Source organism: Parasteatoda tepidariorum, chromosome 5 (genome assembly GCF_043381705.1).
Source record: "Parasteatoda tepidariorum isolate YZ-2023 chromosome 5, CAS_Ptep_4.0, whole genome shotgun sequence".
NCBI classification, from domain to species: domain Eukaryota; kingdom Metazoa; phylum Arthropoda; class Arachnida; order Araneae; family Theridiidae; genus Parasteatoda; species Parasteatoda tepidariorum.
The window spans coordinates 58,462,171-58,478,886 of NC_092208.1; the positions used below are offsets into that span (position 1 = coordinate 58,462,171).

The 16,716-nt window shown below is 27.9% G+C and overlaps 1 protein-coding gene across 2 annotated transcripts in view; it reads right to left on the reverse strand.

Moving 5' to 3' along the window:
- LOC110282076 (junctional adhesion molecule 2A) overlaps positions 1–16,716 on the reverse strand; it is a 97,989-nt gene that overhangs the window by 14,484 nt on the left and 66,789 nt on the right. For both annotated transcript variants that reach the window (XM_043044016.2, XM_071181502.1), the window contains one exon: positions 16,148–16,365. In XM_043044016.2, the coding sequence (XP_042899950.2) occupies positions 16,148–16,365 (218 nt within the window). The remainder of the gene's footprint in view (positions 1–16,147; positions 16,366–16,716) is intronic.

The following is a 16,716-nucleotide window of genomic DNA, read 5'->3' on the forward strand; positions in this document are numbered from 1 at the left end:
CATATTACTTCAAAAATTAAAATGAACAAGGAGTATACATAAGCCTCATAATTTTATGAGATTTAATTTTGTGTAAAAAAAGTTTCCTGACAACAATTTTTATCAAAAAATTTCAAGTTTCAATAAAAATCATTATTTAGAAACTAAAAAACGTAAAATAAAGAATTCTGACGAAAGAAAAACAAAAAAACAATTCTTTTTTCTCGCCTTTTTTAGTGCTACGAAAATTCGTCTTTGAGATTTGCCAAAAACAAAACAAGATGCAATTTTATTTTTTCAGGAGGGAAATATTTTACCGAAAAAACGAAAATGTACCAATTCCCACAACATGAAACTTTATCTTGGTAAACGTACGTTTTGGAAATGTTATTTCATTTGGAATCTTATTTATCAGAGTTCATATGGCGATATGATTGTTTTGAATCTATGATAAACTCTATATCGGCCATTTTCCACCGAAATCCGATTGACTACTTTGATTTTAAATAAAGTGTTTTATTTTATGATTTGTCGCAAAAATTTTGGAGTAGATTGGTGGCACTTAAAATCCGCCAAATCTGTAGTTACGGTGGCGTTATTACGTAAGCACCGAATTTTTTTTCCATACTTTTTTGAATCATTTTACTTCAAACATTAGAATATGCAAGAAGTATACACTAGCACATAATTTTATACCATTTAATTTTTCANTTTTGTCTACAAAGTTTCTTGACAGCAATTTTTATCAAAAAATTTCAAGTTTCAATAAAAATCATTATTTGGAAACTAAAAAACGTAAAATAAAGAATTCTGACGAAACAAAAACAAAAAAACAATTCTTTTTTGTCGCCATTTTTTAGTGCTACGAAAATTCGTCTTTGGGATTTGCGAAAAACAAAACAAGATGCAGTTCTATTTTTTCAGGCGTGAAATATTTTACCGAAAAAACGAACATGTACCAATTCCCACGACATGAAACTTTATCTTGGCACGTTTGGACGTACGTTTTGGACGTACGTTTTGGACATGTTATTTCATTTGGAATCTTATTTATCAGAGTTCATATGGCGATATGATTGTTTTGAATCTATGATAAACTCTATATCGGCCATTTTCCACCGAAATCCGAATGACTACCTTGATTTTAAATAAAGTGTTTTATTTTATGATTTGTCGCAAAAATTTTGGTGTAGATTGGTGGCACTTAAAATCCGCCAAATCTGTAGTTACGGTGGCGTTATTACGTAAGAACCGAATTTTTATTCCATACTTTTTTGAATCATTTTACTTCAAACATTAGAATATGCAAGAAGTATACATTAGCACATAATTTTATGCCATTTAATTTTTCAAAACAATTATTTTAACAACAATTTTTATCAAAAAATTATAAACTAAAAAACGTAAAATAAAGAATTCTTAGGATAAAAAACACGATTTTGAAAATTCCTCATATTGAAATAAAGAACTCCCATATTGTTTCTCTTTTTATTCTTATAGTTCTTAATAAGACGTAAAAAAGCATTCTGTAGAGAACTATCATCAAATAAGGAAAAAAAATTATTTACAAGCAAATTTTTTATTATAAAAATCATGACACCTACCTTCTTTATAAATCCGCAGAATTCCAAATGAAATGTTCTTCGTTTGAAAGTTTTATTTTCAAATAATATGTACATAGACTATCCCTTTATTACTTTTAGATAACATACCACACATCAAAATTTTATAATTGTAAGATCTCAATATGAATTGGAATATGTAGCTTAAAAACAGAACAGCTGAATTCTAGTAGAAATTATCTATTCTTTCAAAACTAAAAAATACTTACCAAGAAAACGATAAAAAATTTATTAATCATCGGCACAAATGACACTATTTCAAGTAATTTGGATGATTCTTTATTGTTGTTTTCCGAATTATATAGATACAGAAATATATACCGTTCTATAACAAAGGAGAATATTCTATAACTATTGCTGTTCTTTACGTTCTGAATTCACATTTATTTACTGGAATGACGAAAACAATGTTGACTTCACTTTAATTTCTAATGAATTGAAGACAGAAGAAATGCATTTTACCTTAATACACACGTCTGCAACAGTATGCGATAGCGAAATCGGAAGTTATCAGTTGCAAGTTTGTTGATAATAGAAGTTTAAAAGTATTGAGAAATTTTCTTCAAATGTTTGTCGTGTTCTGTTTCTGAAAGATTTAACAATGTTCTGGAGATTTTTTTCAAGTTTTTCGGCTCTTTCCTCAGGGAAATTTTGCTTCTTATTTCGTGCAAAGAAAATGGCGACCGACTCTGCCAGTGATTTTGATGGAACTGAATAAAAACATGATAAATTAATGTCTGATATTTACAGGCTACCTCTAGAGGGCGTACTCGAGCGTTGCGATCGCGAATTGCCTTAATTATACAAATTATTTTTCTAGTACTTTGGTCAAATAAATAGATCACATTTTAATTGGACAGTTACTAGTTTAATAATTGTTTAGTTTATTCAAACAAAAAAGTTCCGGGTCCTGTCTTTTTTTCTCACCAACGCGCATATCTGCTTAGCAATTGTTTTTTGTTCTTTTTTTTGGTTATTTATTGATTAACAGAGACAAATTCTGCAAATACTGCTCCCTACCGTTGAGAACACGAAACACGGTCGAGAATAAAGTCAATATAGATCCCTTCGTTACGTTCCAGAATAATTCCCTCTTAAATTAATAAGAATCATATTTGGCTTAATAGAGCTATAAGGTAGTAAATGGCGGATAACATAAAAAATATCATAATTCTACTTCATCAAAGTGAATTAGGCATTAACCTTAACGGTATGCGTCGCGCAAGAGATCAAATAATCTGGCCTCAAATGGTTACCACGGAAATCAGAAATTTTTATTTTCTATACTTTTAAAAATCAATTAAAAATTGTCGAATTATTTGTTTTTAATTTTTTTCCACTTTAAATGAAAGGGAAAAGTTCGCTGCATAAATTTTTCTAAATTTGAAATTTATGATTAATTATGACTTAATATTAATTATGACTTTATGGCTGTTATAGATTCATGGATGTCACAATTCAAAATTTTTGAGAGAGGGGGGGGGGAGTTGACGAAAATGTTGGTTTCTCTAATTATTATTATTTTTAAAATAGAAAAAAAAATGTGATCTTGAGAAAAATAAAATTGTTCATATGATTTCAAATATAAATTATTATTAATAGATGGAATATAAATATTTTCTTTAAATATGGAAAAATTTCCTTCAAAAAATGAGTTTGTAATTTATGAGGAAGGAGAAACTAAATTTCTAGCGTGTTTCGTTGGAACACAATATTCTTCTAAGTGTAGAAATGTCGAAAAAAACCCACAAAAAATGAACCCGAAAAAATTCGAAATTAAAAATTTAAAAATATAACTTGTGCTAATTTAGTTTGAATGCTGAATATCGTAATTTTTTATTTATTACAAAACACTTTTGTAGTAAATGAAAAATATGCTGTACTAACAATCCGGCACGCAGACATATACATACCAGCAAATTCCTGATTTCATTAAGTGCATAAATATATGAACATCATTTTAGTCTTTAACCATTAAATAAAATACAATCCTGATTATTTCAAAAACTCTACAACATATATTTACAATAATGATATAATATTCATAAATTTGGTTAGGCTTGTAACTAGTGAGTTGATCACCTTAATCAGAGCGCCGGAAGCGTAAAAATACTCATTTCAAAATCATTTTGTCTTTTTATTTTGTCAAATTTATTTTGTCTTGCTCAAATTAATTTTTTTAAGAGTAAGGCAGAGTTGCATAATTGACATTTTTGATTTTCTTAAATTTTCAGTGTATATTCTGCATGTAAAACTTTTAGGAATGTGCTTTCTTATTTTTGTGAAAAAAGACTTTTTTCTCCAAGTTTTGGGTGCTCAAAACTGCATATCCTCTGAAATTTAAAAAAAACATCAATTGAAATACTTTTGTTGAACTTGTGAATCATGACACAAACCGTTATTTTATGTTTTACTACGGTTAGTAGGCAAAGTGGAAATACTTCTTTCCAAAAGCTACCAATACTTTGCCAAAAGCTATTGACTAAGTGCGCGAGTAAAAATTACCAAACTGTTTGGTGTTTTTATAGAGATCAACGGTACATTTTACAATATTATTATAGTTTTGTCCATACTTTTTTCTCAGAGTATCTATGAAAAAATCCCTATAAAGTATTAATTTTTAAGCTAAAAAATGCTATAAAAACTAATCATATGCATAAAATAGTTCTCTTTCTTAATGTAAGACATAGAATTGGAAAAATGTTTCAGCCAAAATAAAACTTTGAGAAAAGAGCAAACAACTGATATCTAGAATAGAAAACATTGGAACTATAAAAAAAGCTTTAAAAGCTCCATACTTTTTTCTCAGAGTATCTATAAATAAATCCCTATAAGGAATTAATTTTTAAGCTAAAAATACTTTAAAAACTAATAATATGCAAAAAATACTTCTCTTTCTTAGTATAAGGCATAGAATTGAAAATATATTTCAGCCAAAGTCAAACTTTAAGAAAGGAAAAAATAACTGATATCTAGAATAGAAAACATTAGAACTATAAAAAAATAATGCAAAATAAGGAAAAAAGCATTGACAGAGATGTTTGCCGGATATGTTTTCCTACGGGCCAAAAGTGAGAAATAAAAATAAGAGAAAAATAACTGATCCAAACGTCTTCCTAATCGATTTATAAAAAAATGAGCTACTTTCTGGGTGCAAAAGAAATGCGTAAAAACTGTGAAAGAAAAATAATATCATTTAGAAACTGTTTATCCAAAGGGTTTGAATAAAATTAAGATAAGAATGTTCGAAGAGTTGAGGACTGAATAAATGAGTTCCTTACATGTCCACAACAGATAAGACTCAAGAAACTGCGTGATTTTAAATGACACAATCACTTAAGATTCACATGAGAAGAAATAAAAGTTCGATTTCGATATGAAAAAATAATGAAATAAGAAGTTGTTTATGAAATAGTATTTTTTTAAATTGAAAAGTTATTCCTGAATCAAATAACCCATTAAAATAAATGTACCTGACTCTAAATTTTTATGCGATTTATGTTGTAAACTTATTAGGTTTACGTGTTTAATTTAATCACTTTTTTGATAAAGCCTCATCAGACATTTTTAGGTCCCAATATAAAAACATTCTTATTTTTAGGTCCCAATGTAATATTATACTATTATCTCAATCTTTTTTCGTTATTTTCAATCCTATTCCTTTAATCTCAGTCTAGCCTATATTATTATCTCAATCTTTTCCCTTTATTCTCAGTCTGGTCTATACTATTATTTCAGCCCTTTTAAATTATTCTCAATACATTATAAACAAAGTCTGTACTATCACAATCTATATTATTATAGAGACACGCTACGAAATTTAAATACGCTGCGCATAACATGCGCTATAAAATTATTAGCATTGATCACACTTGTGATAATTTATTCATAAGATCTTGCTATAAAACTGATTTTCAATTGATTAGAACTGCAAGCTAGCTTATCACTCATATCAAAACATATTTTTGAAATTATTTGAAAACTTCTTTCTTTGGGATGTAGCACGAAAACTGGTAATCGGAGGGATTTTTAAGGAAGACAGTTAGATCCAGAATGTAATAAATTACTGTACTTTGTGGTAAGGACATTTCTGGTAAAAAAGCACACATAATTCCGGTTAATAAAATCAAAATATATGATATTGAAAACCATTAATTGTATAACGTTACTGTATAAGTTGTCAATTTTCGAATGTTTTTACATAAATTTTCGATACGGAATTTATTTAAAGCTAGTATTATATTAAAAATTTACCGATTTTTTTTAAAGAAATATTTAAGGAAATTTTAAATAAATAATTTGTTTAGCCTAAAATATGCTATTTCACAGCATTTAAATCTCTATGACAAGGGTGGATACTTTGCGAATTTTTTATGATATATGGCATGGCAACGTGGAATGTAGTTTTTAAAACTAGTGTTATATTAAAAAGTGAGTATATATTAGTCTGAAAGCAACCATATATGTCAAAAAATATTAATGGAAAATTTGAAAAAATTTCCAAAACACTCAACAGTTGATGTCACTAATATCAGCAGCATATGGGTGAGATCTTAGTGAATTTAAAAATTCATTTATATCAAATCAGAAGTTAAAAATTTATTTGAAGTTAGTTTCATTTTAAAATGCGTCGATTTATTAGAAAAGTATTTATCTGCGAAGAAATATATCAAAATTTTGCAAGAAAAGAACTTATTTAGTTCGAAACACACTAAGTTCAGAGTATGTATATCGCAAACATAAAAGTGGATATTTTTTGCACTGTTGAATTCATTTGAAACTGTTTTCATATTAAAATGTGAGCGTTAATTTGCTGGAAAACTCTCATATATATCTAGAAATAGTTATTGAAATATTTTTTAAGGAAAGCTTGTATAGTCCTAATTAAGCTAAGTTTAGAGCTTGTAGATCGCTAACATAAGGATAGACAGCAATTTTTTAAAAATCATTTTTGAAAATCAGAATTCATTTGAACTCGTTTATTAATATATAAGAAAGGTCTATTTTCTTAGAATTACCCATATTGGCCGAGAAATATTTATAGAAATTTTAAAAAAGTGTGCGTTAATTCCAAAACCCTCAAATTTCAGATCATATATGTATGATGGACATTTAAAAGGTGATAGGAAAATGCAGACAGCTATCACAAGACTAATCAGTGGTCATACCCGCGGACTGACATTTGTTCAGGGTCAAAAGACTTTCCCTGTATGCCTAAAATGTAATGTGCACCAGGCTACACCTAATCATTTGCTGTCTTGTATGGGGCTAGATAAGAATTTTATCTTGGAGAGTCCGGCCATGGTATAGGTTTTTCTGTCGGTGAACGGTCTTTTGGACTTGGTCTGACCTTGTTCTGAGCCAAGTGGAATAAGTAACAACAACAACATGATGGACATCATAAGGGTACACTTGGTTGCATTTATAATTTTTTTGCATTACAAAATGCTTTTGAAACTAGTTTCATATTAAATATGAGCGTCAAATTTATTTAAAACACTCCTATATGTCAAGAAACATATAAAAAGATTTTAAAAAAAGAACAACTTTTTTAAATCTAAAACACTTGAAGTTCAGAGTCTGGACATCGCTTGCATATTATTGGACAATTAAGAGTAAACCAAATTTATTTGAAACTGGTTTCCTAGTAAAAAGTGCTAGTTAAATTTTTGAAAATGCTATTTATTTGTCATATAATACATATTATCTTAAATTATTAAAAAATAATCTCTTTAGTTCAAACTATGGTAAGTTCATGGTTGTAATATGTCTGTAAAAAGGATAGACACTTTGCAATTTTAGTTGTGGCAGTGCCGAGTTTATTTAATATTCAATAATGAATGTTAATTTGTATCAAAGCACATATTTCAGTTATGAAATAGTTATAGAAGTATTGGAAAAAATAACTTGTTTACTCTTAAATATGCTAGTTCAATATGCTTCAAGTACACAAAAAAGGAACATTTTGAGGAACATCTGCTGATCGTATTTTCAAATATCAAGGCTCTATGTTAATAGTTGAAAAATCTAACCATATAATATGCTAATTAATTAGTCCAGACATATTTTAAGTTACGAAAGAAGACACAGATACGCACTTTTCCTGAAGAAACATTTCTTTTTCTTCAACGAATTCCCTATCCACGAAGTATAAAAGAGAGATAATTGCAATCTGAGAAATATGATTCCAATTCTTAAGTCAAGAGAGCAGTCGAAATTTGAATCTTACATTAATGTTATTTTTTTGCTTGGTTTGCCATATCCGAGACCTTTTTAAACAAATCGAAAAAGTTTTGTGCAAAATTATAAAATTCGCTTTGTTAAAAACAATTAAAGCAAAAAATTCTTTTGAATAATTACAAATATATATATATANTAATAATTGTGTAATTGTTATACAAATTATTATACGAAACTAATATTTTTTTATATTTTTTTAAAGAGAAAAAGAAAAATTATCAATAAATAAAATATTTTTAAAAAAGTAATATATATATATATATATATATATATATTAGACGGTGGCTGGGTGGCGCAGTAGGTTTGTCGTCGGCTTTCTGAGCCCAAGTCTGCGACGATCCCCGGCCCGGACACCGGATTTTCGGGATGCAGAAAATCCTCAGCGGCCATGTCGTATGATTATGCGGCATGTAAAAGATCCCGGGAGTGCCTTATTGGCTCTTGGCATTTCCGGCGAAATTAAATCCTAGTGCACTTTAGCATCCAAATAGAGTCTCAGTGCTTCTATCTAGTATGGCAGAAACAAGACGTCCAAATTAACATAGCCAACGGTATCTCAACCATTGTGGTGGTCCTGAAAGAGTGGATACCACTTCTGGAGAACGCACTAGGTCTGCTCATCGGGAAGACTGACTGTGCAGCTCATAGAAAATAAAAATATATATTGGAAATATATATTAAGCCAAAAAGAGTTCTTTTTTGAAAGAATTTTTTTCGAAACATTTCATGACATAAATTGTTTTTTTCAATCAATTTGACTCGCAACTTTTTTTTAAATATAAATCCAGTTTTCAATTAATTTCATAATAAATAAAATTTTAAAAATTCTAAAAATGTTCACCATTTTGCTAGCAATGCTTATATTCAATTATTAAAATTTTAATCAAATTTAATTTAAATCGTTTTCGTCATTTTTTTAAACATTTTCTAAGCTTTTCCTTTACTTTCTAAACTTGTTCTTTGGCTTTTATGCATTTTACGAGAGATATGTAGTTATTAGTTATATTTAATTTTTGAATTAAGTAAGAAAGTTACTTTTAGTAATTTTGAAAGGCAAAAGCTCATACTACACTATTAGAAATTTCTCGGTAAAAATGGTTAAATTGTTATTTAAACATTTTCAATGAAAACAGTAAAATAACACAAACATGATATTCAAACTCTGAAGTAAGCGGAAAATGGGTTGATTGTTTTTACCTAATAAGGTTTAACTATCAGAATTCAATCCATATCACATAAGCCCGCCTTATGAAGCTATTTAGTTCATACTATAGTCATATAGTTATATAGTTCATACTATCACCTGCGTTCATACTACAGTTGAGAAAGTTAATCGATTACAAACATCCTCAGTGCTGAAAATACACTGTTTGTTCCTTTCGTTCAATACATGAAGAGTTTCCAGTATCCTACTTTTAAGTGACCTTTGACAATTATAATACGAAACTGTCTTTCATGCATGAAATGGCGCATCATCCACGAACTCTAATGGCCGTTTAATTTTTATTTTAAGGATTAGAAACCATGTGAGATTTAAATAGTTACAAAACCGTACAGTTTTGTATACACAGTTTCTTAATCGAACCAGTTGTAAACATTTTCAAAACCATGTAGGTAAAAAATGTTCCTAAACCATAAACGTTTAGGTAAAAAGTGTTCCTAACCGTTCCATACCATGTTCTTAAACTTTATGGTAAATCGGATGGACAGATTGCTGCCGATTATTTTACCATAACTTCAGAAGGAAAATTCTAGCAGTGTATACAGTCTGAGAGAGATTACTAGGTCCAATGTTATAACAATAAATAATAATTAAAATCTCTGGACTTTATTCCTACTTTGGACCTTAATCCTAATAATAGTTTAGAATTTTATTATTAGGAATTAATTATGCTCTTCAATATTAATTTTCATTATGATTGAACTCATAATGTGGGACTAACAGACCAGAAAATCAACAGAAAGTATTTTATTTCTGTCGATCAATTTTTAAATATTCAAGATGTAAAAAAATAGTAAACTTTCTATAACTAGGTTTCTTGAGTAATTAACTTCAATTTTTAGAGTGTTATTGTTAATGTTAAGCTACAGATATTAGAAAGTAAAAAAGTTTTCACAAAATTGCTAGGCTTAAGCAAAAGAAGCTTGTAAAATTTTCTTTTTTGTTATAAAAATGGGAAATTAGTTTGTTAAATTAGATATTCAATTAAATTCAAATTAGAATGTTAATTAAATTTAATTAGCTTAAGCTTAATTTTTAGTCTTAGATTAGTTATATACAATTAAATAATTTTTGAAATATAAGAACTTAGTTTTATATTTTTTGAAAATTTTATTTAAAGGAAAAACTATTTTTCTATTTTATTGCCAATTATGATATTATTGAGTGCATTATTTTTAATTCTAAATTTTATATTTTCACTCAGTGTAATGTTATAGGGTTAAAATTATTTTTAAGTTAATTAAATTTTATATAATTATAAATATTTAAACAAAATTTCCAGACGTCTCAAGTGAATTGACAAGTTTGAAGTAAAAATGACGACCCACACAATTTTCCACTTCTAATTAATAATAATAATGTGTTTCAATAAAAAAAAAGCATTTACACAAAACCTTTGAGAGTAAAAGCTAAAATTGTAACGTCATTAGCGAAATTCTTTTGAGAAATAAAATTATTTATAATTGCTTCATGATTACATAATAATTTTCTTATTTTGTAGATAGATAGGTAATGTGTTTCATATTTTAATAAATTAAAAAAAAATTTATCTTTTAGGCACTTAAATATATTATTATACGTCATGCATTTTAAAGCATAGCATAGTACAGTTTTTATTTAATACATTACTACTAAAAACTACAATGCTTTTTTAAAAAGAAAATTGTACTTATTACAATGTTACTGTATACCAGAAGTTACTTTTTAATGCATTAAAAAGTTATCTGAATTATTGGCAAGAATAATTGTTTTACATGAGTCTTTTTTGTTGTTTTCTTTTCCATTGAAACTAAAATGCAAAATTTGAAATTTACTCAATAATTTATATTGATATAAAGAGAATGAAGAAAACACTTTTGTGAAATTACCAATTTTGTATCACTGATAAGAAGTTATAATTTAACACATTTGTTTTTACTATAAAAAATTTGCTGACTCAGTAGCCTTATTAAAATTAATTGAGACTTTTAAAACTTCCTTACAATATAATTTTCTGCGAAAAATTTATCCATTTCAATTATTCAACTAATTAATTTTATTAATTAGGTTCAATAAACTACAAAGGGAACTGTTAATTTTTTTAATCTTCATGCTTTAAAATTATGTAAAACAATCAATATAGCAGGAAATGATTCAGCTGGGCTCCAGACTTATTTTTGTTCCTGCAAAAACATAATATAATTTCTGCATTTTCCTACAAAACCCTTCCGATTATGCTTAGAAGAAGCATTGTGATTATTTTTGTTTATTAAACATTTCCAACATTAAACTCCGAATTTTTAAAACATCTTATTTTATTTGTCAGTAGATGGTAGATGGCCTTATTTAATATATTAAACTTCGGAATAAGTATAAAGATCTCCAAGTGTGTAAGTGTGTAAGTTTAGTGTGTAAGTGTACAGTGTGATTGATAGAACAAAAACTTCATTAGAATTACGAATTATTAAGTTGGGGATACTTAAAACGCAGGCTTCCATTATGAAGATCCATAAATGTAAAATAGGAAAATCAAATTAAATTGTAAAAAAAGAACATAATTGGCCAAAAAAAGTAAAAAGAAAAAATAAAGCTGAAAAAAAAGAAAGAAAACCGCAGTATCCGAGAGAAAAGCGTCAAATCAGTGTAGAATGTATTTCAAAGAGGTTTAGAGAAAGGTAAGGAACTCATATCATTGTCATCGGAGTNCACAGGACTGCAGCCGAGATGGTTAATCGGTCAATCTCACGACAGACGGGAAGCCAGTTCGAATCCCAGCCAGTGTCGATATGCTCACAGTGAAAACTTTCACAAGTACTATATTATCTAATTCGATATTTAAATTCAATAAACGTTAAGATAAAAAGAATTCCTATCTAAGGCTTTCTCTATCAAAAGGAATTTTTTTGAAACGAAAGCTAAAGTTTTTTTTATCGCTTACGATAGATGGCACCACTAAATACAAAAATTTCGAATATTAACAGTAAAAATTTTGACTGCAATTTACAAACTGAAATACTGAAAATCGCTCAAACACGAGTTAAAATCACTCAAGTGTGAGTGAAAACGATTCACTCAGGTAATACTGAAAATCACTCAAACTCGAGTGAAAATAACTCAAGTTTGAGTGAAATATTTTTCACTCAAATTGAGCTATTTCCATATAACTCTTTCACTTGAGTGATTTTAACTCAAGATGAGAAGGCCGGTTTTTTCTAGATGAAAGTGTTAAATAGCACTCAAGTTGAGTTATTTTCACTCGTTCATTTTAAGAGAGTAATTTCTGCATTTTCCTACAAAACCCTTCCGATTATGATTAGAAGAAGCATTGTGATTATTTTTGTTTATTAAACATTTCCAACATTAAACTCCGAATTTTTAAAACATCTTATTTTATTTGTCAGTAGATGGTAGATGGCCTTATTTAATATATTAAACTTCGGAATAAATATAAAGATCTCCAGTTTAGTGCGTAAGTGTACAGTGTGATTGATAGAACAAAAACTTCATTAGAATTACGAATTATTAATATTAAGGTGGGGATATTTAAAACGCAGGCTTCCATTATGAAGATCCATAAATGTAAAAGAGGAAAACCAAATTAAATTATAAAAAAAGAACATAATTGGCCAACAAAAGTAAAAAGAAAAAATAAAGCTGAAAAAAAGAAAGAAAACCGCAGTATCCGAGAGAAAAGCGTCAAATCAGTGTAGAATGTATTTCAAAGAGGTTTAGAGAAAGGTAAGGAACTCATATCATTGTCATCGGAGTCGACATTCATAGGAATGAAACAAGATCCCGGATCAACAAGATTAGCTCATGCGATGGGACGAAAGAATTTCAGTTAAATTTTCCAAAAATTCCAACACTGTGGGGCAGAAGATGATTTATCGAACACTTGTTGCCGTAAGAATTTGCCGTTATTTCTTAATGAAGTTTCTCCGCTATCAAGAATATCTTTCCACTTCAGTATCTAGGGATTATTCATTTCAATTAATTTGGATTTTTATCAAGGGTTAAAGTCAGCACGGATTCGTTTAAGTTGGTAGAAGATATGAGTTGCACTATTTATTTTTATTCTCAATCAAATACTTCATTTAAACTTTTCTTCAGTTAATATTGGTTTAAATAAATGGATGATACCACAATATTTCTAAACATTTTTCCAGTTTAAATATAAAAGTAGGAATTTCTTTTTAGATCTTTCAAAAAACGGACATTCAGGGCTTTATCGACTTTATAATAATTGTTCTGAGACACTTAGAAACACGTTGGAAATATTGCATATATTTTACGCTACAGTTACCATCAATAAAAAAATCAGTCACTTTTTAAAATCAAATTTGAAAGGACAGAATCATTGCAATAGCAAAATATGATAAAATTATCTTTTAATAAAATCCTTACCACCATTTTATAAAATCAAAATCAAGCTTTTAGAAAGCCCATGTTTAAAAAGGAAAAAAATGATATATTTTCTTCCCCTAAATTTTTGAATTTTCTCAAGCTCTAAAACCGGCATATAGATAGTTGATAGTAGCATATAGATAGTACTGTTTGAAAAGCAGTATATAAATTGTTAAAAGTAGCAAGAATATAAATAACAAATTTCAGTTGACACACATGAATTTAGTAAATGAATGTACATATGTGGAATACACTTCTCGGAGAAATTCAAGGGTATTAAAAGATATTAAGTGATAAATTCGAAAGGTATTCGAATATAATGGCATTTTGATAGAATACTGAAAATTACAAAGACTTTTATAAACTTTTAAGTAATGATAAATATTAAATTTCGAATTCTGATAATTAAACAAGAATACGCGAATATTTTATAACCCTTCGGTGAAAGTTTAATCAGTCATATGTAAGTCAAATGTAAATTAAAGCAGTTAAAATAAAATATGAAAGTAGTAAACAATTTAACATCATTGTATTATATTCTTTAAATCACCTTTTTTCTGATTATTGATTTGAATTACTTATGAAATCATGTCATTTTATAAAAACAAATGTCCGCAAGACGAACATGATTTTAGTAAGCGGAGGGTCCTGCACTAAGATAATTTTTTCTGTAATTTGGAATCTAGAAATAATATCAAATAGTCTGATTATTGAGAGTTTAATAAAACTAATTCAAAAATTCTCAACTACTCTTGCAACAAATCTCTAAAATGATAACAAAAAATGAGTTTTATAAAAACCAACCAATGTCATCTAAATCGATCTAAAAACTTACTTAACGAGTTCTTTCAAAACTATTCTTTAAGAAAGTCATAAATTGAATTATTTTCCTTTGTTTTAAAACTAAATACAAATATTCGAGTTAAATACTGTTTGGCAAATGCATAAAATTAGCAACAAAATACGAACAGGAGAAAATCGATACAAAGGAAATTTTTATAAACAATATTAAGTTGTCAAGCTAAAGGAAGATAGACACGGCTTTTAAATGCTTTGTGACATATGCATCAAGCAAAGAATAGCACGATGTTTTTACCGTTACCTGAACAGTGTTATGGTTTCCATCTTGCAACGCAATAATGTCAAAAGAATTAGGTAGATTGTGTACATAAATTCATTCCTTAAACAATTTAAATATTAAAGATTTCAAATGACCTATTCTCTAAATGATTTATTCAGTCATTATGCTAGTTTATTTGATGATTTTTTGCCTTCTAAAATATAATTAAAATAGTTTCAGAGAAATATAATTAAATAACGTGGTATGAGATAATTAAATACATTACTTCATAACATTTATTAGAATCAACTGACAAACTGAATATGATGTATATCTATCTGGAAATAAAGATAATTTTAGTTTTAGAAATTTCGATTATAACTGATTTTGATTGTAAATACTAGTAGTTAATATAGTTATGAAATATGTGTCTCAATTATTTAAAAACATGTAGTTACTGAAATAAGAATATGCAGAATTTTATACAAATGCAAATGATATCCGTTTCTCCTTGGCATCAATATAACAAGAGTATCTTTTACTTTCAAAACATTGCAAATTTTTCTAGTTTTTCCTTTTTTTAAAAAATATATACATTTAAAAGCCTTTGAAACTTATGACGTAAGAGTTCTTATATCTTTTACCAAGTTTAATTTAATTTTTATTAAATTTTCTTTTGTTTTTGCCACAAAAATAAAGCAGCACTATTTGGTTTTGCTGCTTGTAAGCACTTATTACGTAGTGTTTAGTACAGAATAGCCGCTGTAGTCCGTTTTTCGTACTATTAATTTGAACAACAAATATTTTTTTTCTGAATAACAGCGTTTCTTTAGATTTCATTTCAATGAAATTTTAAAAAATAATAATAATTAATTCCTTTTAAATTGTAATTCTTTTAAAAAATGGATAAATTTCACTATGAAAATGCTTTGCTTACAAAAAAACACCAGGAGCTTTTTATGTTGACGGATATAAGAAATACACCTGAGGTAGAAAATGAAGTTAAGTTTTGCACCAAAAATAACCTCATTAATAAATCTTAATTTCAACCTAATTCACACCTCATAAAATCAAACTAAAATATAGCTCAGCGATACTTTTATCTCAGATCGAGTGAAGTGATTCACACCTCAAATATAGTTCTTTGCTTGAATTATAGAAAAAAATAACATGTACACCAAAAAAACAACAACTTCCTTTAGCTGGTTGCTTCTAAGTAGATTTCCATAAACCTCAAAACTACCTCAAATATGAATAAAACAATTTCATACATCTTGATTTTAAGACCTTGAGAGGTTGATTTTGTAGGGCTGTTTGTGAATTCAATTTCCAACAAATTTCATATCAACCTCAACACCTCAAAACAACCTCAAATAAACCTAAAACATAACTTAAATTTTTTTGAGAGTTATTTAGCTCTAAATAATTGTACTTTTGGAAGAAAAATGAGTACTTTACTAAGCTTTAAATCTATGATTATGGCAAGTACAAATATTACATGAGTACTAGTCTAACTCTGATAAGGAATGCTATGCAAAAGGTAACCGAAGCATTTTTAATGGAGCATTTCGTTAACTAATAAACTAAATACAGACAATACATGTATAAAATAAAGCATAATATCACTGTAGAATATCTTACATCGATGTCTATTCCGGGGACTGGAAAGGCCATGTATTGTGGTGTGAGGCTGGGAAAGAATCGGAAGAATTCCACCTTGTCCTTGTACCACTTAACAGAGTAGAGTTTCTCTCTCCCTAGATCGTAGAAGCAAGTGAGAACGGCTGAATCGCCAGGAATGACCAATGAGGGAACTTCAAATTTCGTTATTTTGATACTGAGACTTATAATGGGAAGAACTGTTTGAAATAAAAATCAACATTATTTCAACATAAGAACTATTTCAAAGAATAAAAAAAAAATTGTTTCAACTTAAGACTTATTCCAAAGAATAATAAAATTTTGTTTAAGACAAGACTTTTATCCAATTATAATCAATATTATTAACTTAAGACCTATTTCAAACAATAATCAAAGTTATTTCAGCATAATATATACATATTCATTCTTACAAAATTCTCTTCACAATATCCTTTAGAACTAATTCTCAACAGACATAATCTGCATTTTTTTCAGACACTCCTAAAATATTGTCTTCAATCTTCAATCTGAGATATTTTCCAATATATCTGACAATTTAATCATTTTAT